Source organism: Myotis daubentonii, chromosome 4, assembly GCF_963259705.1.
Source record: "Myotis daubentonii chromosome 4, mMyoDau2.1, whole genome shotgun sequence".
In the NCBI taxonomy this organism is placed as follows: Eukaryota; Metazoa; Chordata; class Mammalia; order Chiroptera; family Vespertilionidae; genus Myotis; species Myotis daubentonii.
In genome coordinates, this window is record NC_081843.1 from 11659903 (window position 1) to 11681404 (window position 21502).

Genomic DNA, 21502 nt, shown 5'->3' on the forward strand with positions numbered 1-21502 from the left:
GACTTTTGGGCACCAGGGACTGGGAGGAGGGTGCCGGGAGCCCGAGTTATTACACACGTGCTGTGTGCGGGTCTCGGCTGAGCCCTTCGCAGCAGCACGCGGCGGCAGCCTGGGAAGGGAGGAAGGCTATGGTGCATGTGAACACTAAGGCGCTGAAAGGCAAAGGGACTTGGGGGAGATCTTCAGGCCCCTGGGGGCACAGCTCAGCTTGCTGTAGAGTCTCCCTCATCCTGGGGGCCTGGTGCCCTGAACCCTTGACCGCAGTCCTCTCACCCGGGCCTCTCCTGAACAGACAAAACATTGCCTTCACAGGCCCTTTGCATCTGCTGTCCTCTCTGCCTGGAATGCTCTCCCTCTAACGCCCTGCATGGCTGGCTTCGTCTCATCTTGAGTCTCGGCCAGCAGGCCACTTGCTCAGGGAAGCACCCCAGCTGCCCGCCATCACCTTGTTTTCTGTTCATCATAGTGTCTGCCCCTTGGACCTTTCACAGTGACATGCTTGACTTTGGTTCTGTTGTCTCTCCCCACAAGGTTCCGTGAGAATAGGCACCCTGTCTTGTTTTGTTCATGTCTGCACCCCGAGAGCCGAGAACAGTGCGTGGCACACAGTAGGGACTCAGTGGCTGGCTCTGACCTCCAATTCCCTCCCCTCTCTCCCACCCCGGCAGCCACCTTGACATGAGCAGTGGCATAACCGTTTGGTTACCTTAAGTTTGTTACTGTTTCTTAGGCTACTGTGATACGGATTCTGCCATGATTTTTTTTTTTTTCCTGAGGAAAGCGTTTGCTTCTGAAACCTGCCTTTGGGCTTTGCGGTGCCACCAGCCCGCTCAGAAGCACATCAGAGGTGACATTTGATGGAGAGGCTGCTGCCTTCTGGGCCAGGTGTCTGCGTCTGCCTTTCAGGGGCCACTGGGGTTTGCAACTGATTGCAGCTGTCAAGTTCAATGCCCGAGACAAGCTTTCGATTTTGCCAGGTGTGTCTGCGAGGCTGAGCCCGGTGAGGCCGTCGCTCGCTGGCGACAGAGGTGGCTTCTGGGAGCTGTGTCTAGACGAGTCCCGGCCGCCGCTGCCCCCGAAACAGCGGAGGGAATTGCAAGGAATACTTTTCTGGACCCAGAGCCGCTTGGCATTTTTATTAGATCAAGACCAGATCCGACGGCGTCCCGCGGAGGCCTGCTCCTTTATTAAAACGGAAACAGACACTGTTTCTGAAATTCGCATCGGTGCCAACTTGCTGGGCACACAGACAGGCTTGCAGCTTGGCAATGCCTGGCATCGGGGTGGAGAGGTCCAAGCCAGTGTCAGCATCAGAATCACCGGGGGGCGAGGGCGGGGGAGGGACTCCTTAACATGCGATTGCCGGGCCCATCCTGGATGTGGGGCTCAGGAGGGCTGGGCGGGGCCTGGGGTTCACATTTCTAACCCGTCCCCAGTGATGCCGCTTCTGCTGGCCCGCCGACCAAGCCCCAGGCAGCCCCCGCCCAGGCCCACACCTGCCCCTCCGAGTCTGCGTTGTCCCTGGCTTGGGCTATACAGCAACTTCTGGATGGAAATGGCTGCTTCTAGGGCCAACGCCCTGCAATCTTCCCCCTAGGATACACCTGACCATGCCTGCCTCACCCCCAGCTCCACACCCTCCTGTGGTGGCGCCAGGTGGTGGCGGGCGCCGGGCCAGCCCCTCGGGCACGTCCCCACCGAGACCTCCCCCACCAGCCCATCCTGGCTTCCTCTTTCCTCAGTCACTCACCACGCTGAGGTGGCTTCGGGAACTCTGTCTCCACTAGAATGGAGGCCTCGCTGGGCAGGGCCTCGCTGCCACGTTCACGGCAGCCCCAGTGAGCGCGTGGTCTGCGGCCAGTGCCTTCCGGGACGGACTGACTGCCTTAGCCTCAGGCAGTGTGGCTCTGCCAGGCAGGTCCGGTTACAGGGGTGATCCGTGGCTTCCCAGAAACAAGGCCCTTTTCCTGGCCGACTCCACAGGAAGCCGCCACTGTTCTTCTCATGCCCGGTTCCTGCAACCACTCCTGACCCCAAGAAGCACTTGGGGCCGTTGCTAAAATACTGGCCTCGCTGGCGCTGGCGGTGTCTGTGCTCTGCTTTGGGGCAGGCCCGGAGTCCAGCTTGAAATCTGAGGATCCGGCAGAATCCCCAGGGATGGGAGGGGCCTTATCCCCCAGGAAGCCGGCTGAGTCCTTACACCTGCAGCCTGCACTCCTCACCCAGCCGCCAGCTCCCCAGACCTGCCTGCTTTCCCTCGCCACCAGCACTGCCGGGTTCTCACACCTCCTCAAAACCTCATTTACCTGCCAAGGGCCTATTTCACACCCTGTTCCTTCTGCCCGAGGACACCTGCTCCCTTCCTCCATTTGGCAAAAACAACAACAACAAAACAAGCCAGTGGGATCTGCGCTCCACAGGTGCTTCCAAAGTCTGGCTCAGATGTCTGGGAACGGCCGCCAGCCCCTCCCCAGCCCTGGCAGCCGCGGTCACCTTCACCTCTGCATTCTCCTGGCCAGGCACTCACATCTATGAGGCAGAACTCAGTGGCCCAGGCTTTGGAGTGAGATCGCCTGGGTTCAAATCCCAGCAGTGAGACCTTTGACAAGTGACAACCTATTTGGGCCTCGGTTTTCTCATCCATAAAATGGGCATAGTAATGACATCTAACTCACATCCGAGGAGTAACTGAGCCAGTGACGCACAGGGAGTGGCTCCGGGATGTGACATGGTGAGAGCTGAAGGCGTGTTCGCCCTTATCGTCTCCTCGTGTGCGTCCGTCTCCCTCACCAGGCCGTGGACACGGGGTGTGGGGGAAAGAGGAGTTAAGGGGGTAGGTCTCTGTCTCACTCATGTCTGTAGACCCAGCACCCAATATGGAGCTGACACACAGTAGGTGCTCAGCAAATCCTATCTAATAATAGACAAACATGGTAATTAACCATACCTCCTCTACACTTCCCATTGGCTAATCAGCAGGATATGCAAATTAACTGCCAACAAAGATGGCGGCCGGCAGCCAGGCAGCTGAAGTGAAATGAGGCTTGCTTGCTCCAGTGATGGAGGAAGCCAAGGTTCCCAGCCTGCCGCGGCCCAGCTCTGAGCTCCAGTCTAAGCAACAATGTTGCAATTATAGAAGCTAAACAAACCCCAGATACCTGCTTTCAGCCAGCTGGGGCCTCAGAGCTTAGAGCGCCAGTGATGGCAACAGAGTTTCAATTATAGAAGCTAAACAAACCCAGATACCTGCTTTCAGCCGGCAACAGCCTCAGGGCTGGAGCCAGGCCTCAGAGCTGGAGCAGGCTCTCAGCTCCAGTGACAGCTATAGAAGGTAAATAAATCCCAGAATAAAAAAAAAAAAAAAAGAGGCTGGGAGCTTCAGTAGCCCGCCAGCCTGAAAACGGCCCTCAGCCCCTCGCCCAGGCTGGCCAGGCACCCCACTGGGGACCCCCACCCTGAAGGGGGTGTGACCAGCTGAAAACAGCCATCATCCCCTCATCCAGGCTGGCCAGGCACCCAAGCGGGACCCCCACCCTGATCTAGGACACCCTTCAGGGCAAACCAGCCGGTCCCCACCCGTGCACCAGGCCTCTATCCTGTATAGTAAAAGGGTAATATGCAAACTGACCCTAACAGCAGAAAGACTGGGAATGACTGGTCACTATGACACACACTGACCACCAGGGGGCAGATGCTCAATGCAGGAACTGCCCTCTGGTGGTCAGTGCGCTCTCACAGGGGGGAGCTCTGCTCAGCCACAAGCCAGGCTGACGGCTGCCAGTACAGCGGTGGTGGTGGGAGCCTCTCCTGCCTCCTCAGCAGCGCTAAGGATGTCCGACTGCAGCTTAGGTATGCTCCCTGCTGGCAAGTGGACATCTCCCAAGGGCTGCCGGGCTGCCAGGCTGCCAGAGGGATGTCTGATTGCCATCTTAGGCCCAATCCCCCAGGGAGCAGGCCTAAGCCAGTAAGTGGTCACCCCCGAGGGGTCCCAGGCTGCGAGAGGGCACAGGCCGGGCTGAGGGACCCCCTACCCCGGAGTGCACACATTTTTGTGCACCGGGGCTCTAGTGTTTAATAAGGGAATGAAAGAATCAGTGGCTCTGAGGACAGGTGGCGGGTTAGGTGACTCAGTCTGATTTCAAGGGTGAAAAGAGACAAAAAGAATGTTTTAGCCCAGAAGCATGGGTCTGAGGAGACGGACTCCGATGCAGGAAGGATGGGGGTCCCCATTCAATCCCCTGGACAATATGCCCGTACGGTGGACCAGTAAACCCGACTTCCCCTCCATGTGGGTCCCACACAAGCCTGCTCTCCTTCCCAAGTCCTCCAGACTGCATTCACTCAGCAGACGCCACCATCAGCACTGGCCCGGGGGTGCACTCGGTGCTGGGGTTGCACTCGTGCTGGGACCTGGGACGCGGTGACGGGTAAAAGCAGAGCTGTCTGTGTCCTCGTGCTGCTATGGCCTAGGATGGAAACTGGGAGGGAAAGTAGCATCCTACCAGATGTGATGGGGTCCCTGGGCCCCTCAGGGTGCGGCTTCACAGAGCAGCTCACCTTGCAGAGCTGTCGGGTGCCTTGCCAGGGTTGTGGCAGTTCAGGCAATGCAGGAGGGGTGGTGGTGTCACTGGCTGAGGGCTCCTCAAAGCCAGGCCCCTTGGCGCCCACCTCGATTCATTTCTCCCCACGTGGCACCTCTTTTTAGAGGCCGGGGTTCGAGGTTGGGCAGCCAAACTGCAGGCGCTGGCCGGGCCTTCAGCACCTCGGACAGCGGAGCCTCCGGAAGGCTCGCCCTTTTAAAGGGAGCCGCTCTTGGTGCCAGGCTGGGCTGCAGTGGGGTCGGAGCGCCAGTGCCAGCCGCCTGCCCAACCTGAAGCCTGCCTCCCTCACTAACTCCTCCGCCACCTTCAGCGCACCCGTGGGCAAGCGCCCTCCCCTCCAAGAGCCCCTTTCCCCACCTGCACTGCACCCCGTGGGGCACGGGCACCGGCATTCTTCGTTTCCAAGGGCCTCCCCACGGAATGAGCCCATTGCAGGTGTGATTTCACTCAGTTCAGCGGAGCTCAGGGCTGACCCCGGATCTTGGTGCCTTGGAGAGAGTCGAGTCAGTGCTTTTCCAGGTAAGACTGGAAGAGACGGATGCGAAATATGGTCACGTTCTGATATTTGGATTAAAAAGGGAAGAGAACTCACATCGGAGAGCCTGCTACGTGCGGCGGACCCTGCGAGGCCGGGGAGGTCCCAGGGGGTTCGGAACACAGTCCTTGCCACCAGCCCCTGAGTGGGGCCCTGGGCAAACCGCCTCCCACCGGCGGGCCGGGGCCCACCTGTGACGACAGGCAGCTGCACCAGCACTTCCCATGGTTCTGGCGTCTTATGTTCACCTCGACCCGAGATCGGATCATGGCCGGTTCCTCCGCAGGGGGCCTCCGGCTGCTTTCTAGTTCGCAGCCACGTGCGCTCTCAGAGCGGTGACGTTACTTGTCAGAAGTCACGCAGCTCAACGCAAAGGTCACGCAGCCTGTAAGCGGGGGAGCTTGGGTGTGAACCGTTGACTGTCAGACCCCAAGGACAGTTGTCCCCCCCGCCCCCCCCCCGCCACACACACCCCTTCCCCAAGGAGGAGAGGCTGAGCAGAACCTCTCAGGGTGAGCAGACCCAGGCTGGGAAGGGCAGGTGAAGCCCCTCCAGCCCTCCTCCTCCCGCCCCCGACCCGCCCCCGCCTGCTCAGGGCCACTCCATCCCCCTCCTGCACGGTTTCTTTGTTGTAAAGCCGGCTCAGGACTCGCTCCGTGCCTGGCCAGGTGTGTGTGTTTTGGCGGGGGTGGGGTAGGGTGAGGGCCCCAGGTGGGAGCTGCCTCGTCTCTGCCTGCATCGAACCCTCAGGTTAGTTGGGGAAACACCCCAACACAGTGACAAGCACAGGGGGCGAGGGATGCGCAGTGTGGGGGACACAGGGATGGGGCGTTTCAAAGGGCAGTGGGGCCTGGACCGCAGAGGCAGCCGGGAGACCACCCTGCAGAGAAGCCAGGGCGTGCGGAGCCACAGACGGACGCACGGGGCAGGGCGCAGGCGGGGACACGGGGGGACACGGGCAGACATGGCCTCCTGGGTGGAGTCTGGCCTCAGAACTCGGCTTGGCCCACAGACGGTTTAAATTTTTTGAAATCTTAGTTATGATCATTTTCATCTGAGACTTTATTGTGAAAGTCGTTCCGTTTGTTGGAAGGCGAGAGCTTGCAGTCCCCGCAGACCTCTGCCCGGAGCTGAGGAACGGCCGCTCCAGCCTCTGCCCGCTCACGGCATCGCCTGGCGGGCGGCATTTTGACGTAGGATTCCTCAGTCTGCGGTGCAAGGGCTGTTTTGTTTTGTGTTTTTTTGTTTTGTTTTTTTTTGTTTTGCTTTGTTTTGCTTTGCTTTGTTTTTTTGGCTGGTTACTGGCCCCAAAGTGCCAAGCCTGTGAGGAGGGAGTGAGGGAGTGCTGGTGGGCAGTGGGGCTCTCGGGGCTGCCGAGACAGAAGGCCCAGCCCCCCAGCAAGTGGCTCTGAGCCCCAAGCCCTGCTGGGAGGCTGGAGGGGGAGGAGGGCCCGGTCCTTAGGGACTTGGCCTCTGGATCCAGGGGACAAGGAGCCTGATTTTAACTCAAGGAAGGACAGAGATCATGGCCTTTCTTTACTTTATAAAATTTAATTTAATTTTTAGAGAGAATGGGAGGGAGGGGGAGAGAGATAGAGCAACATCGATGTGAGAGACACATCAATTCGTTGCCTCCTGCACATGCCCAGCCTGGGGCCAGAGATGAACCTGCAACCCAGGTACGTGCCCTTGCCTGGGAATCGAACCTGTGACCCTTCAGTGTGTGTGTGTGGCGGGGGGGGGGGAGCGGGAGACGCTCTAACCACTGAGCCACCGACCAGGGTTGATTATTTTATTTCACTTATTGTTGACCTTTTCTCTGTTCCAAGGAACTCTCCAGGGTTATGCCTGTTAGCGACGTAAGAACAACTACAATCACTTTTAAGCGCTCATTTAGATCAATAAGCAAACCTTCCTTTGCACCAAATATTTGCTTTTAGATTTTTTTTTTAAAAAAAATCTCAAACTCGTATACCTTGGCCGCAAGCGCTTCCAGAGAACACAACTGTCCCGGTGACGGGGCCAGAACAAATGTTCTTCCTGAGGCCGGGCGCTCCCAGCACGTTTGCCAAGTGTTCCCCACCCTTAGGGTGACATGAGCAGGGCACCAAGCAGCACCAAAGAATATTAAAAACAGAAAGAAAGCCGGAGGGGGACACGCCGCGTCGTTGGCATGGCATCGGCCTTCCCGCCAGTCCCTTCAGCCTCTGTTCCAGGAAAACCTCCCCTACTCAGAGCTGCTTTGGGCGGAGGAGGGGGTGAGCGGCCCGTCCCTGGAGGTGTGCAGGCAGGGCCGCCTTCCGCAGGGATGCCCACGTCCAGGGGTTTGCTGTCAGGGCTCTGACTGACCTGAGGGATGACAAGAAGGTCTGCGTACCCCTCAGCGCAGGAAAAAGCACGGAACGAATGTCTTTAACGTGAAAGTCTGCGGTCGGGAGGAGATTTACCCACCCCAGCTCCACGCCGCCGGCTGGGACCCTACCTGAGGCGGCCGCGTGTCTGCTGAGTCTGTTTCCTCGCCTGTGCAATGGCGGGGCTGCCTCCCAGGCGTGGGTGTCCCACAGGGCGCCTCCTTCTTCACCCCCGTCCACCCGGGAGCAGCCTCCCTGGGCTGAGCATAGCTCTCCTGGGCCCCTGGCTAAGGAGAGCCACTCGGCGGGGGGCGGGGGCGGTGGAGCTGGAGGAGACCCCCTCGGGCTGGGAGAGGGTGCTGCGGGCTTCCCGCAGGGGGGCAGGCGTGAGCTGGGCCTTGAGGGTTTGGGTCACGGCAGGTACAGGACATGGTAGGCCTTTAGCCACAGGGCGGAGAGGGAGAGGGTCTGGCCTGTTAGAAAGACGCCAGGAAGGCACTTGCACAGAGCGAGCTCCTGAGGCTCAGGGAAGACAGGCTGTGCCTGTGTCCGTCAGCTCCCGCCCTCCTGCTGAGGGGCGAGCCCCGCCCGGTACCCTGGCCCAGAGCTGCTCAGAGTCAGCCGGGCCCTCGCTGTCGCTGGGCCAGGTAAGGACTGGGCCCGGGTGCCACTGTCCTCACCCTCCCAAGCTCCCCAGCACACGCGGGACACAGGGCAGCTTAGTCAAGTGGGCGGGTGGGTGGGGAGAGGTGGTTGCGGCTGGGATGGGTGGTGGGTAAATGGTGGGCAGGGGAGCGATTGGGGGGTCTGAGGGTGGGTGAAAGGAAAGCAGAGATGGAGAGTGGGTGGGGGTGGCCTGGTGCAGGGGTGGGTGAATGTGCGGGCAGGGGGTGTGAGGGCTGCTGGTGGGTAGGATGTTGGTGGGATGTTGGTGAGTTGGGGGCAGGAGGATGGGGTTTGGGGACTTGGTGGGTTAGCGGGCGGGTCAGCAGGTTGGGAGTAGGCGAGCTGGGGGGTGGACGGGTGGGTGGACGTGTGGTTGTTTGGGGCTGTGGGTAGAGGTGTATGCGGGAAGCAGGGCGGGTGGGTGTGTAATCGGGGTGGGTGTGTAATGGGGTGGGTGCATAATCGGGGTGGGTGTGTAATCGGGGTGGGTGCGTAATCGGGGTGGGTGTGTAATGGGGTGGGTGTGTAATCGGGGTGGGTGCGTAATGGGGGTGGGTGTGTAATCGGGGTGGGTGTGTAATGGGGTGGGTGCGTAATCGGGGTGGGTGTGTAATCAGGGTGGTGGCGTGTGGTGTGTTGGTGGGCGGAGGTGCTGAGTGGGTTTCAGGGCTGTGGGTGAGTGTGGGTGGGAGGAGTGTGTGAGTGGGATGGTGGATACATTGGTGGCTGTGGTATTGGCAGGTGTATGTCTATGTGTTGGTGGACTGATGGGTGGATGGTGGGTAGGGGGCATGGGGTGGCATGGAGAGGTGGGTATGCGGGTGGGTGGAGGGTGAGCTGGTGAGTGGGACAGTGGGTGGGAGCTGCCTGTGGGTGGACAGCTGGTTGGGGGAGTGTTGAAGGGGAGGTGAGAGGCCAGTGGGTGTGTGGGTGGGGGGGTGGTGAGCTGGTGGGCAGTGGGCAGGAGGGGCACAGGGGGAGGAAGCACTGTTAGCCTGACCCGCCCTCCCCCCATCTCTCAGCAGGACACCAGCCACACCTGGGCGATTCCTGGCCGCGGAGCTCTGCACACGAGGCCGCGGAGCTGAGCCGCCAGTGCTGGGTCCTGGGGCACTGGGTGTGACTGAGACCAGCCGGCCCCAGACCCAGCCTCCGTCAGCACCAGCTCCGCCACCAGGCCGCGCGTCTGGCGCCACCGAAACCTGGCCTGTGCGCTCTGAACCCAGCCAGCCTGCACGGGAGACACCGGCCGGCCCTGCCCATCGCTGCCCGGGTCTCAGGCCCGAGCAGAGGGGCCCGCGGGCCTGTGGAGTACACAGGGCTGCACAGAGCAACTTCGGGACAGCAACTTCGCACTCTTGCCACATGCACAGCCCTGCTGGGTACAGCTGGGAGGCCAGGAAAAACCGGACATCGGCCATTGGAAGCCTGGGGTCCCCCGAGCCAGCTAGGAAGTTCAGGAGGTGGCCAGCGGCACATGACCTTTCGGGGAGCAGGGCATGGCACTGCAGGGGGCACACAGCAGGCACACAGCAGGGGCTGAATAAATGCTTGTTGAACCTGTTTTCTTGCTGTGTGTGGAGGCCAGTTGCTCTCCGGGCTGCCCCTTCATGGCTCCATCCTCTCAGCTCCCCAGGAGCCTGAGGTGGGCAGCCTGAGTGTGCTGCGGCCAGGGTCCAACACGGGGTGGGAGTGAGGGAGCCTAGAGCCTTGCTGGGTCTGGGGGTCGGGTCAGGCTGCAGGCGGCCTTGGATTCCAGAGGGTGGGTAGGGTGGGGTGTCAGGCAGACGGGAAATGTGGGATGGGCCAGGGAAAGGGCCTCACACCCAGATCCTCAGCATCTCTGACCCCCATGGGGACTCTACCTTATGTTTAGAGCCACCTTTACATCAGTTCCAGGGCTTAGATGCCTGGGGAAACAGATGTTTACCATGAAGACAGGAGGCCTTAGGGTCACAGAGATGAAGACACTAGACCCAAGATCACAAAGCTAGCAAATGGCAGAGTTGGGGCTTGAACCAGGACTCCTGACTCCAAAAGACCTCGTCCCTTCCCTGAGGATTTCTAGAACTTTCTACCAAGCAGACAATGCTCTTCTTCACTTGTCCATAAACTCATCACCCATTTAATCATTCATCCATCCATTTACCCATCATCCATCCATCACCCATCCATCATCCATCCATCTATCCATCATTTATCTATCCATCATCCATCATCCATCATCCATCCATCCATCATTCATCCATATATCCATCATTTATCCATCCATCATCCATCATCCATCCATCCATCTATCCATCATCCATCCATCCATCATTTATCTGTCCATCATCCATCATCCATCCATCCATCTATCCATCATCCATCTATCATTTATCCGTCCATCATCCATCATCTATCCATTATCCATCACCCATCCATCCATCATCCATCATCCATCATCCATCCATCCATCCATCATTTATCCATCCATCATCCATCATCCATTCATCACTCATTATCCATCCATCATCCATTCATCATCCATTATCCATTGTCCATCATCCATCCATTTACCCATCACCCATTCACCATCCATCCATCCATCATCTATCATCCATCATCTATCATCCATCATCTATCATCCATCATCCATCTATCTATCAGTTGTCATAGTTCCCTGCATCAGACATCCATACATCATTCTTTCATACATCACCCATCCTCATTACTCAACTACCCATCCATATAGTCATCTGTCCAGTGATATAATCCATTGTTCCCCTATTAGGGGCCAAGTACTGTGGTAGGCACTTGAGGTAGGATAGAGAACCATCCAGAGAGGGTGTCTGTCTTCGCAGAACTCACAGATGGGCAGGACAGATAACTAACAGACGATTATAGTTCAGTGTGTGAAGTGCTGTGGTGCCCAGCTCTGGGCCAGGCAGCGTGGGTTCAGACTCCAGCCCCTTCACTTGAGACCTTGGGCAACTTGCCTGACTTCTCTTGTGCCTCATCCCCGTGGGCACATAGCTGATCCTTACAACTACCTCTTCAAGCTGTCCCGTGAAGCGGTTAGGACAGAGCCGGCACAGTGCAAGTGCGTTGTCGGTGTCTGCTCCCACCGCCATGCGGGGGGGGGGGGGGGGGGGCGGGAGCCCAGGGCAGCACCTGCTGGGCTGGGGGTAGTGGTGAGGGAAGGCTCCTCTGGGACAATGACACTTAAGCTGAAGCATAAAGTTGTCAGGTGTCAGGTAGACACGAGTGTAGGGGGCAGAACGTCGGGAACATTGTAGGAACTAAATGGCAGGTTGGCGAGAAAGGAGGGCAGCGAGGTGGTGAGGACGCAGGTGGTGGAGGCGGGTGGGGCCAGGCCAGCGGGGCCGAAGCCCCTTGGGAAGCTTAGACTCTCCTGGCCGGCGGGAAGCACCCAACTGCGCTTCTGGGAGGGCCGTCAAAGCCGGGGACAGAGAACAGAAGGGGAGCCCCGGCGTCCTCCTCCCCTGACCACACTTGAGGGGGCAGGACAGAGGGCAGGTTCAGGAGCTAGTGAGGAGGGGCAAGCAACAGGTTTGGGGGGGTCTGAGGAAGGGAAAGTCTCGGGTGCCTGGGGCTCCCGGCCGAGGTTCTGCTCATTCATTCATTCATTCATTCACTCCTGCATTGATTAATCGAGTGAGTGCTTCATTAACCCATCTTTCATCTGCTCAGCATACTGAACCTACCATGTGGGGCAAGAGATGGGTCTGGAGAGAGATGAGGCCCAATTACAAAGGCCTTGGCTGTCAGGGCAGGCGTCGGGGCTTTGGCCTCTGGGCAAAAGGAACCCAGTGGCTGCAGATTCGGGGCTGGGCGGCCGCCCCCCCAGGAACTGGCCCGCCCCTGGCATCCGGAGCTCTGTGCTCCCCGAGGTCCTTCTGAACATGGCAAGTGGACCTCAGAGGTCCAGGACATGCTCTTAGGTGGCACATGGGTAAAATTTTAATCTATTTTAATAGTTGTGTTTATGTAAATGTGTCTTAGGAAAAAATGTGTAACGGGCTCATCCGTGCCTGAGTTCACAGATATTATTGCTTAGGATGAAACCAAAATAGGCATCTGAGTAAAAAGAAAGAGTCGGCTTAAAGAAAAATCTCATTAAATAAATAATTGTGCAAGTGTACGTGACTATGACATGCGGACGGCTCCCCCAAGGGCCACTGCACCACCCTCGGGCTTCAAGTCCTTTGGTCCTTGCTGGGCGCCTGCGGGCAGGGTGTGAGAACCGGTCGTACAGAGCCTGCAGCAAGGAGGCCGCTGGTGAGATGGAAGGAAGCGCTTCCAGGCAGGCTGGCAAGTGGCCCCAGTGGGTCCCCACGGAGGGTGACTGGGGGCTCCTTCATGCAGGGAGCACGAGCACTCCCGGACCTGGGAGGAGGGAGAAGCAGCTGGTTTGAAGGCGGGGACGCCTGGGTGAGCACGGAGAGCCTGCCTGGGGAAGCGAAGGCCCCTCCTCCAGCCCCTGCAGCTCCCCCCGCTCAGTCCCGTGCCATGGACGTGTTCTGGCCCCTGAGTGGCTGAATGCTGCTGGCTTTGTGCGCGCGCCTTTCGTCTTGACTCCCGTGTGTTGGCCTGATCCACAGCCCAGAGCGGTTCTCATGTTCTGCTCTGGGGACTTGCACCCAGTGTCCCTGTGGTCACATGCCCTGGGCTTGAGTGCACACGCCAGCCTGGACACATCTGAGCGCAGGATGCCGCTCTGCATGTACACGTGTGCTAACGTGTGTCCTTGGCACTCCTCACGCTGTGTGCCCGTTGGACCCATACGCTTGGGTGCACGTGTGTCTGCGCTGACCCGGTGCCTGAAATGGGGCTCTGCCCTCTCATTTGCCCACATCACACCGGTGTCCCCGGGCGGAGGGCCCAGTCTCAGGCAGCACCCGGCTATGTCCCTCCGCGGCTGGTGGCTGTGATGAGCAGTCATCCCGCCACCCCCACCGAAGCCAGCCGCCCGGCCTTCGGTAATGGAAACGTCAACTTGATTCATGGGCATTCGTCAGCGGCAGCCAGGCCCGAGGACAGGCATGCTGGGAGGCCCATCCCCTGGGAAGAGCCGCTGCTGCCGGAGGGCTGACCCCTTGCTTAGGAGGACGTGAGGGTGGAAAGAAGCATCTGGGGCTGCCAAGTTCATTCTGACAACAAAACCGTCACTTCAGGTTGTGAGAAGCTGCGGAGGTGAACCAAGGAGAGGCCTGCCTTAGGCTGGAGGGGCGGGCAGGCCTCTCAGCGGAAGGGCCATGGCAGCAGGGACGGAGGATGAGGAAGGAGGCGGCAAGGGGTGTGGGCAGAGTCACAGCATGTGCAAAGGCCCTGGGGTTGAAGGCAACGCTGAGAGGTTCTATGACAGGATAGGCTGCTTGGAGCTTGGGCCACGAGTTCTGCCACTGAGGGGTCATCTGCAGTCAGGGTGTGGGGACCTTGTGGATCATAAGGAGGAGTGTGGCCTCACCTAGGGCCACGGAGCCATTGACAGGAGGGCTTCTGTTTGTTAGTTTCCAATCACAATATTATATTTTGAACCAAAAATACTAAAAAAAATTTGAACTGTATTAACAGCATCTCAAAGAAAAGTGAACGGCAACACAGCAGGAGCTCAGCATGGGGTCATAGCAACAGGGGTGCCAGGGGTGTTAGGAGGTGGGCGTGATCAGCTCTGCAGCCGGGGGAGGGGAGCGGGGCAGAGGCAGGGTGGCGGGGAGGGAGCGGCAGCAGGTCCCGGTGGAGAGCTGGGGCCCAGGGGTGCTGGCCCTGGGGACGGGAGAAGCCGCACAGTGTGGCTGGGAGAGGAGAGGGGAGTAGGGGCCTGAGGGTGCTAGGCCGGCTGGGCTTTGTCAGGCGCCTGTCTGGGCTCTGACACTGTGCAGCGGGACACGGTGGGCCGCACGGGCCTGTGGGAATCAGGAAGCGGTGCCCTGGGGGGGGGGGGGGACCAAAGAAGCTCCTGCCCGCAAACCACAGGAGGGGCGGCCCAGGGCACGGCTCGAGGGCGGCGGTTCCGCTCCATCGCCCCTTCGCCCGGCTGCGGGCAAACCGCACGCTGCTCCCGTGGCCGGCCAGCCTGGGTCTGGGGACAAGCAGCCGCGGGGAGCATCAGTCGGAGGAAAACCAATCCTCGCGTGGGATTTCCTGCGTGGACAGACGGGAAAGCACAGCCGACCTCTGCCCTCCCCCACGCCCCGCCCCTGCAGGCCCCGCTGTCGCCCTAGGAGCTCAGAGGGACAGCGGGCAGGAGCGGCTGCAGAGCCCCTGCCATCGTCTGTCCATGGGGCGGGACGGACCGAGGGACTCCCCTCACCCCGGCACAGGGAGCGAGGTGGGCTTCCTGAGGGCCTCTTACCCTCGCCAGGTAATTGCTGACGCCAACGCCACAGTGCAGACGCCCACCCCTCACCGGAGCCTTCGTCCCACTCAAGCGCTGCGCTATCCAATGCCAAGAGCTGCCACAGGCAGGGGAGTGGGGCCCCAAGTGGGAGGCCGCGAAGCAGCTCTGGTGTGGGCTTCCAGCACCCGCGCCGAGGTCGACTGTGCCAGAGGCCGGCTTCACCGCCGCCTCGCTCTCCCCTGGCTGTCTCGGGATTTGGGCCGGGACTAGTCTCCGCAAGCCTGTGCCTCTGCGCTTCAGGATCCTCATAGAAAAGGAGGGTCCTGCAGTGCCCGCCAGGGTGCTGCTCCGTGAGGTAGACGGTTAAGCCAGGCACGGAATACCGCTCCACACGCATGGGCTCCTATCACCACATACGCATGGGCTTTTCTCACCCAGCGCCAGGCCCAGGGCCCCCGCTCGCAGGCGGGGAACGACGCTCAGAGGGACATGCCCGCGCCACGGGCCAGCCTTCCGTGGACTCCGGCTCAGCTCCTGGAGGCAGCATGGGCCACCTCCGACCCCAAGCCCAGTGTGCCAACGTGTTCTTAATAACATCTCTTATTGATTTTGCAAGAGAAAAAAATAGAAATTTATTTTAGAGCTAATGCCTGTCACAGCGGTTCTTTCCTCCGAAATTGCATGGTGCACACAATTACTATAAACATCAGCTGAGGCCGAGGGCGAGTGCCGGGTCTGGGCAATGTTCCCGGGAATCTGACCTGTGCCCGTGCCTCGGGCGCGGACGGACGCGGCTCCCTGGAAAGGCCTGGCACGTCTCGGGCACTGAGAGCTGGACTGATCAGCCCAGCGGCATCCGCTCTCCTGGGAGCCCAGTCCCAGAGGCGCGCCACGTCTGGGAGGAGAGCAGAGACATGGGGCTTGGAAGCCACAGAAATGATGGATTCTCTTGGGGAGAAACAAGTCCTTATCTTCACATGGACCCCGCGCTCCGAATGAAAAGCGCATTTGCACAGCTGCCCGAGGAGGCCGCGAGGCTCGGGAAGTGTCTGCAGGCTCGCGGTTGCATAGGAACGCACTCAGTACAGTAACGCGGCCGGGCCGGGCGCCAGGAAAACAACGGATTAATATTGGGAACGAGAAATTACCCACCACTGGGAAAGCAATTAGGTCCCTGATCCGAGCTCGTTACATAGATGGAAATAGATGTGCTCCGGGCTCCGCTCGGCGGGGTGCAAGGCACGTCTCCAACTCGCTGGAAGCTGCTGGAAGAGGGAGGAGCGCGGGGGCCTGGGCAGCGAGAACCCCACTCCTGGCTCCGGGCGGGCCATGGACCAAAGAACCAGCGAGAGAAGCCTGCGGACTCCAGCCGGGCAGGGCGCTCTAGCCCGGCAGGGAGCGGTGAGGCCTCTCTGGAGCTCACGGGACGGTGAGCCTCTGGGGCTGCGGGGGGGCCGGCCCGGGTCCTCTGCTCCCTGCCTTCCAGCCAGAGGCTTCTGGATGGGCCCCCGCTGCCCCCTGGGTCTGCAGCTGCCCGCCTGCCGGTCCTATCTGGGCAGGACGAGGGCCCGGCATGCCAGGTGGGCCCGGCTCTGCACGGTGGGCCCACTCCCTTCCTTTCCTCAGCGACACGTGCCTTTGGCCAGCCCCTTCCAGCTCGCCGAGGGGGCAGCCTGCAGGACCAGCTCCTCTGAGGGATCTGTCCTCTCCCGCGGGCCCTGGCGGGACGAGTGAGGGTGGCAGCAGTCCTGGCTGGACATGAGGGTCCAGGGAAGAGTCCAACCTCCCAGGCAGCTCTGCCAGCCCCCAAAGGAGGCAGGCATGTGCCTGGGGAGGGGCTGCTGGTGGAGCCCCCGGGCACACCTCTGGAGCGCTGGTACCTGAGGCCTGGGCCCTGTGCTGTGCTCAGCCCGGCTCCAGGCCGGATGGAGGCCTCCCCAGCCCACCTCCCTGTCCCGGCCCAGCCAGACCTGGCTCAGGAAACCAGGACGGGGCTGAGTGGATGCTGCCTGTTTATGGGAGAGCGGAAGGCCCTGACCCCCGCCTGTCGCCCGTCTTTTCCAGGCCCTCCCCCCTCGAGTCCCTTCTCCTGAGCGCTCCCTCCGCGCCGCAGCTCTCTTCCAGCGCTGGGGTCTGGGCTGCACGGAGGACCGAGGGGGACATGGTGCTGAGCAGGGCCCGTGAGGGAGCCCACGCGGGCTGAGGACCAGCGCTCCCTCCTCTGCTCAGCACCGCCGCCGTCTTGCTGTCTCCTCGCTCAGGCAGGTTTTGGGGCGTAAGGCTGTGGAGGGAGAGCACAGGGGGTCAGGGTACCCAGCTCCCCCCGAGGGCTGCCCCACACGCTCAGGCTGAAATCTGAACCGCCTGCGTTTCCACCCAGGGCCCGTGGAGATGTGGGCCCTCCTGAGCTCCCAGCAGCCTGGAGCCGGCACTCCTGCACACTGACCCCCACTGGACAGGCTGGCCACCCCTCCAGCCTCCGCCCTGCTGTTCCCTCTTCCTGGTCAACCCTGCATCTTTCAGGGTGCGGCTCAAACACCTCCTCCTCTGAGAAGCCCTCGCCCCGTGTAACCCCACGGGCTCGCCATGGCCCAGGGCGACCCCTTCGGGAATGCGCTTCTGCCCTTCACGGCCTTGCCCTCTGCACGTGAGGCCTGGGTCCCGGAAGCAGTGCCAGCCGTGAGGGGCCTGCAGGAGGAAGGCGCATGGGGCTCGGCCCCGCCTCCTCAGCCCCTCCAGCCCCAGCCAGGCTCCGGGGTGGGGAAGGGGGTCTGAGGGCAGGCAGGCACCAGAGGGTGTGAGGCCGGCGACTCGTCCCTATTCAGCCCAGACTCCCGAGGGGGCTCAGGCAGAGGACCGAGCGGACCTGGGTCGACGATGCTCTGCTTCCTCTTGGCGTTGGTTACGATCTGGTTCTCATTCATCATCTGGACGTCCTGGTCCTCCACGTGGCCGCTGCGGAGGGAAGACGGAGACGGTCAGGCCAGCCGTCCTGCCCTGTTCTCGGCAGGGCTGGCGGGGCTGCGGGCGGCTCGCCCACCTGATGGCGGTGTGTTTCTCCTGGTGGTGGGTGTCCATGTCCTGGGTGAAGAGGATGGTGTGGTAGGGCACCGTGGGCTCGCACGTGGGCAGGATGCCCCCCACCAGGTGGCCCACCATGGCCAGGATCCCGTTGTACACGAGCAAGTCGTCCACCAGGAGCTGAACAGAACAGAGGAGGGGCTGGTGGCACGGCTGGCAGGGCCCCTCCCACATGTGACTGGGCGAAGGGCGCGTCTGCACAGACCTGCCTGCTGCGCTATGGGGAAGGCACAGCCGCCAGCCGCCTGCTGCCGAGGAGCTGAGGCTCAGGGGCTGAGCGCCTTAGCACGAGGCCGCGCTGGGCAGCCCTAGGCCCGCTTTCCCCAACCCAGGCCCCCGGCACCGACAGCTCCCTCGGTCAGTCGGACTGGGGAAGAGGAGAGGAGAGAAAAGCCCCTCTGTGTTCAGGGTGAGGATTCCAGCCCCTGGAAGGGGTGTTTCGGTCCCGGATGGCTGGGAGGCCTCCCTGCACGGAGGACCTGGCATGGTGTCTAAGGCTGCAACAGACAGGAGCCAACGGAAACGCATCCCACGATAGCTGCCGGCGGCCTCATCACCAGCCAGCACAATTCTCTCAAAACCCCGCCAGTGAGCACTCACGCCAAACTCCTTCACCCCTCGATGGGGTGTCTTCGCGTAATTCCACAGTTTGATCATCGACACGGTGGTAGGCAGATCGAAAATCACATAGACCCGGTTCACCTGTTGGGGAGGAGAGCCATTAACAGGCTTGTTTGCCAGCAGAGGCTCTGGGCTGGGTGGGGGCGCCTGGGCTGCTCGGCCACGGCGCACGGGTCCCCACGGCCTTTCATCTCCTCGAAGCCCATCGAGAGTCAGGTCACATGTGGCTGCGTTTACAACAAAACGCTGAGCTGGCTCGTGGAGGCCTGCTTTCCTGGGCTGGCGTGGCCCCCAGTTAAATACCGCAGAGAACTGGGCACCCTTCCCTTGCCCGCAGGTCAGGCCAGGAACAGTCTGGGGCAACGAGGCCAAGGCACAGGGCTCGACCCGAGTGGAGGAGCACTGCCCGGCCATCAACACGGCCCGACGGTTCGTCCTTCCCCGATTGTGAATGAAAAGCCAGCGGACAGGCCCTGAGGCACCTCTGGGTGGTTTTCAGTACCAGCGTCTGAGTCTCTGTGGGGAGTGGGGAGGGGGTGGCTCAGATCAGCGGCAGAATCAGCTCCCCTCCTCCCTTCCGAACAGACTCTCAAATACCAGGGGCTCCTTGGGAGAGAGAATGAAGCAAGGCGCATCCAGCGGGCCACGGGCTGCAGGCTGGTTTGGCCCTGTGCTCAGCCCGTGGCCGTCCTCAGAGTGGAGGTGAAAGACGAGGGCGCGTGCACTGGTCACGCTCGAACTGGCAGCAGGCTGGGCTGCCTGGGGCACCTTGTGGCCGGGTCTAAGGGTGATGGTCTCTGCACTCCCCTTTGCAATGTGGGGCTGGGGCTAGGGCGCTGGCCTCCACTCAAGGGAAGCTGATGGACCCTTGATGGTGGGGGCGCAATTTGGGGGAAGGACCTTTGGAAAACCTCCCTCCCAGAACTGAGAGAAAAATACCCCCTTATCCTCCTGCCCAACTCCAGGGAGTGGAAAGGGGGACGTGTCAGGAGTCACAGGGAACGCAGACGCTGCTACACATCACTGCCCCGGCATCGGGCCCTGCGGCCGAGGCTGGCGGGGGCTAAACCCACCTGTCCCATCCCCTGGCTGCTCTCCTCCCTCCCTCCCACCACCATCCAGGCCCCCGTGGGCGAAGCCCACCCCAGGCTCTCCGTCAGGCATTGGAGCTAAAGGGTCAGGAGGCTGGGGACGAACGTGGCCTGGAAGGAAGACGTGTCCCCGAGCCCAGGGACAGGAAGCCTCCGTCCACAAGGGCTGAGAGCCTCCAGAACCCACCAGGCCAGGCAGGATGGGGGCCAGCCACATGTGCCGGCCGTCACTGGTGTCGTTCACTCGGTCGATGAGCTTGTCAGGGGTCCGCACGTCCCCACTCACGCCCTCCAGGGAGTTCACGCTGTCGGGGAAGGCAGCGATGTCTGAGGAGGCCTCTAAGCTGCCATAACGCGGAGAAATGCACTCGGACCTGCACCACCCGCACGCGCGGCCGCCAGCCTCCGTCACGCTGTGGGCTCGGGGCCGGCCGGCCGGCAGAGCAGCCTGAGAGGGGCAGCCAGCTGGACAGGTTCTGGGGAGGCGCGAGCCTGAGGCTGGGGGGCGGGTGGAGTGAGGGCGGGACGCCCAGTTTCACCAACTGCTAGAGGAAGGGACAAGCTACGTGGCTGCCACTCTGGAGGGTGGAGGGCAAACTCTAAAGGGTTTGTCTTGCAGGGCGACGGGCCACGGCTGTGCCTGTGCGGACTGTGCAAGGCTGGAAGGACTGGAGGGGGCCTGGCTCGGCGGCAGCCGCTCCCTGACGGGCATCCACTTGGGGCCGGAGAACCTGAGTCCAGCTCTGGCTCTGCCCTTCTGACCCAAGGTCTTGGGCACGTCACGGACGTCCCTGGGCTGGCTCCTCATCTATAAAATGGTATAACCTTCTCCAAGTCCCAGGACTGATGCGAGGATCTCAGAGACACGGATGTGAGCTCGCCCAGTAAAACCATGGAAGCTAATGATCAGAACCAGCAAGAACCACTTACCCGCGGTGAGGAGGATGGTGACAGCAGGGAAGGAGAAACGGATGCCACTGGAACCCAGGGCCCCAGAGGTGCAAGGCAGGCTCTGGGGTCTGACCTGCCCTGGCAGGCCCCTAACTGGGGGGTGTTGGGATCACAGGTCAAAAGGGGGTCAGGCGGGTTCTATCGGAGAGACATGGCAGCTCAGCATCAAGTGCATGGTCTCTGGAGTCAGACTCCCAGCTCCACCACGCACTGGCTGCGTGACCCTGGGCAAGTTACCCAACCTCTCGGTGTCTGTTCCTCATCTGTAAAATGGGAACAACACTCACTTCACAAGGCTGTTGTGAGGGCCAATGAGGTACCAAGCGGCAAGCCCTGGCACGGTGCCTGGCACAGAGGAGCCCTCAGTAAATGCTAGCATTGGGTTTGGGGGCCTGGTAGGTAACAGTAAGGACTGAGGGCTGAGATCAACTAGAAGGACGTGCCTGGGGGAACGGTAGCAGATATTCGTGTCCCGCCCCCTTCACTGTTCGTGACTGTGGCCTGGCACTGCCAATTTCTCAAGAGCTAAAGATCGGGATTTTCATATGAAAACTAATTTTTTAAAAATACTAATTTAAAATAGTGAAAAACTCATTGGGTAAATCCTTGTGTGGCATTCCATGATCACAGGGTCCCAGGGTCAATACAATCAGGACACACTGAGTTGAGCCCAGTGTGACAGGTCGCTCCCGACAGGCCTTGTCAGAGCCTTTAGAACTCCGAGGGGCCTGCAGCTGGGGGCCCCGCCCCATTCCCGCCACCGACCCTGTGCTGTGGAGCTCCTGCCGCGGGGCCTGGTCAGGCATGGCTGGAGCTGCTGCTGCTCTGCTCACCCCCACGGGCAGCACCCGACTGTAGGCCGAGCCCACAGCACGTTTATTCCCAGGCCCGGCTCCTACAGCGACATTTCCCTCCAGTCAAGGCTTCTGCTCCTTCTGCTCCTTCCGCCCTCCGCGCCCTCCGCGCTCCCTGCAGCTGGCGGAGCCCGCCTGCCCAGAAAGGATACTGTTTTCCGACAGAGGGATCTTCTCGCCCCGCTCATCGTACAGCTCGAGGCCGGTGAGGCCGATGTAATAGGGGTCACCCCAACTGGTCAGGAGCTGAAACTGAAAAATGACTGGGACACGCTATTAAGGAAAAACAGGCTTGATTTCGCGAGATCAAAGGAAAACAATGACAAAGATAACATAGGGATATAATGTTTTGGTTTATACAGATGAACAAGAGCAGAAAAATATTTTCTCTCACTAAAACTGAATCCT

The 21502-nt window shown here is 60.7% G+C and overlaps 2 protein-coding genes across 10 annotated transcripts in view; one reads left to right on the forward strand and one right to left on the reverse strand.

The window, feature by feature from the left end:
* GSG1L (GSG1 like) overlaps nucleotides 1-9717 on the forward strand; it is a 183794-nt gene extending 174077 nt beyond the window's left edge. For 2 of the 4 annotated variants that reach the window (XM_059692467.1, XM_059692469.1), the window contains exon 7: nucleotides 9176-9717. In XM_059692467.1, the coding sequence (XP_059548450.1) occupies nucleotides 9176-9276 (101 nt within the window). In that variant the 3' untranslated portion in view covers nucleotides 9277-9717. The remainder of the gene's footprint in view (nucleotides 1-9175) is intronic. The other 2 variants (XM_059692468.1, XM_059692470.1) reach the window with 1 other exon arrangement.
* Nucleotides 9718-15103: 5386 nt separating this feature from the next.
* Nucleotides 15104-21502, reverse strand: part of KATNIP (katanin interacting protein) — a 207708-nt gene continuing 201309 nt past the window's right edge. For all 6 annotated transcript variants that reach the window (XM_059692465.1, XM_059692463.1, XM_059692464.1 and 3 more), the window contains 6 exons: nucleotides 21247-21357; nucleotides 19477-19616; nucleotides 18178-18279; nucleotides 17537-17697; nucleotides 17363-17451; nucleotides 15104-16777 (listed from right to left, as the gene is read on the reverse strand). In XM_059692465.1, coding sequence (XP_059548448.1) covers nucleotides 16722-16777; nucleotides 17363-17451; nucleotides 17537-17697; nucleotides 18178-18279; nucleotides 19477-19616; nucleotides 21247-21357 — 659 coding nt within the window. In that variant the 3' untranslated portion in view covers nucleotides 15104-16721. The remainder of the gene's footprint in view (nucleotides 16778-17362; nucleotides 17452-17536; nucleotides 17698-18177; nucleotides 18280-19476; nucleotides 19617-21246; nucleotides 21358-21502) is intronic.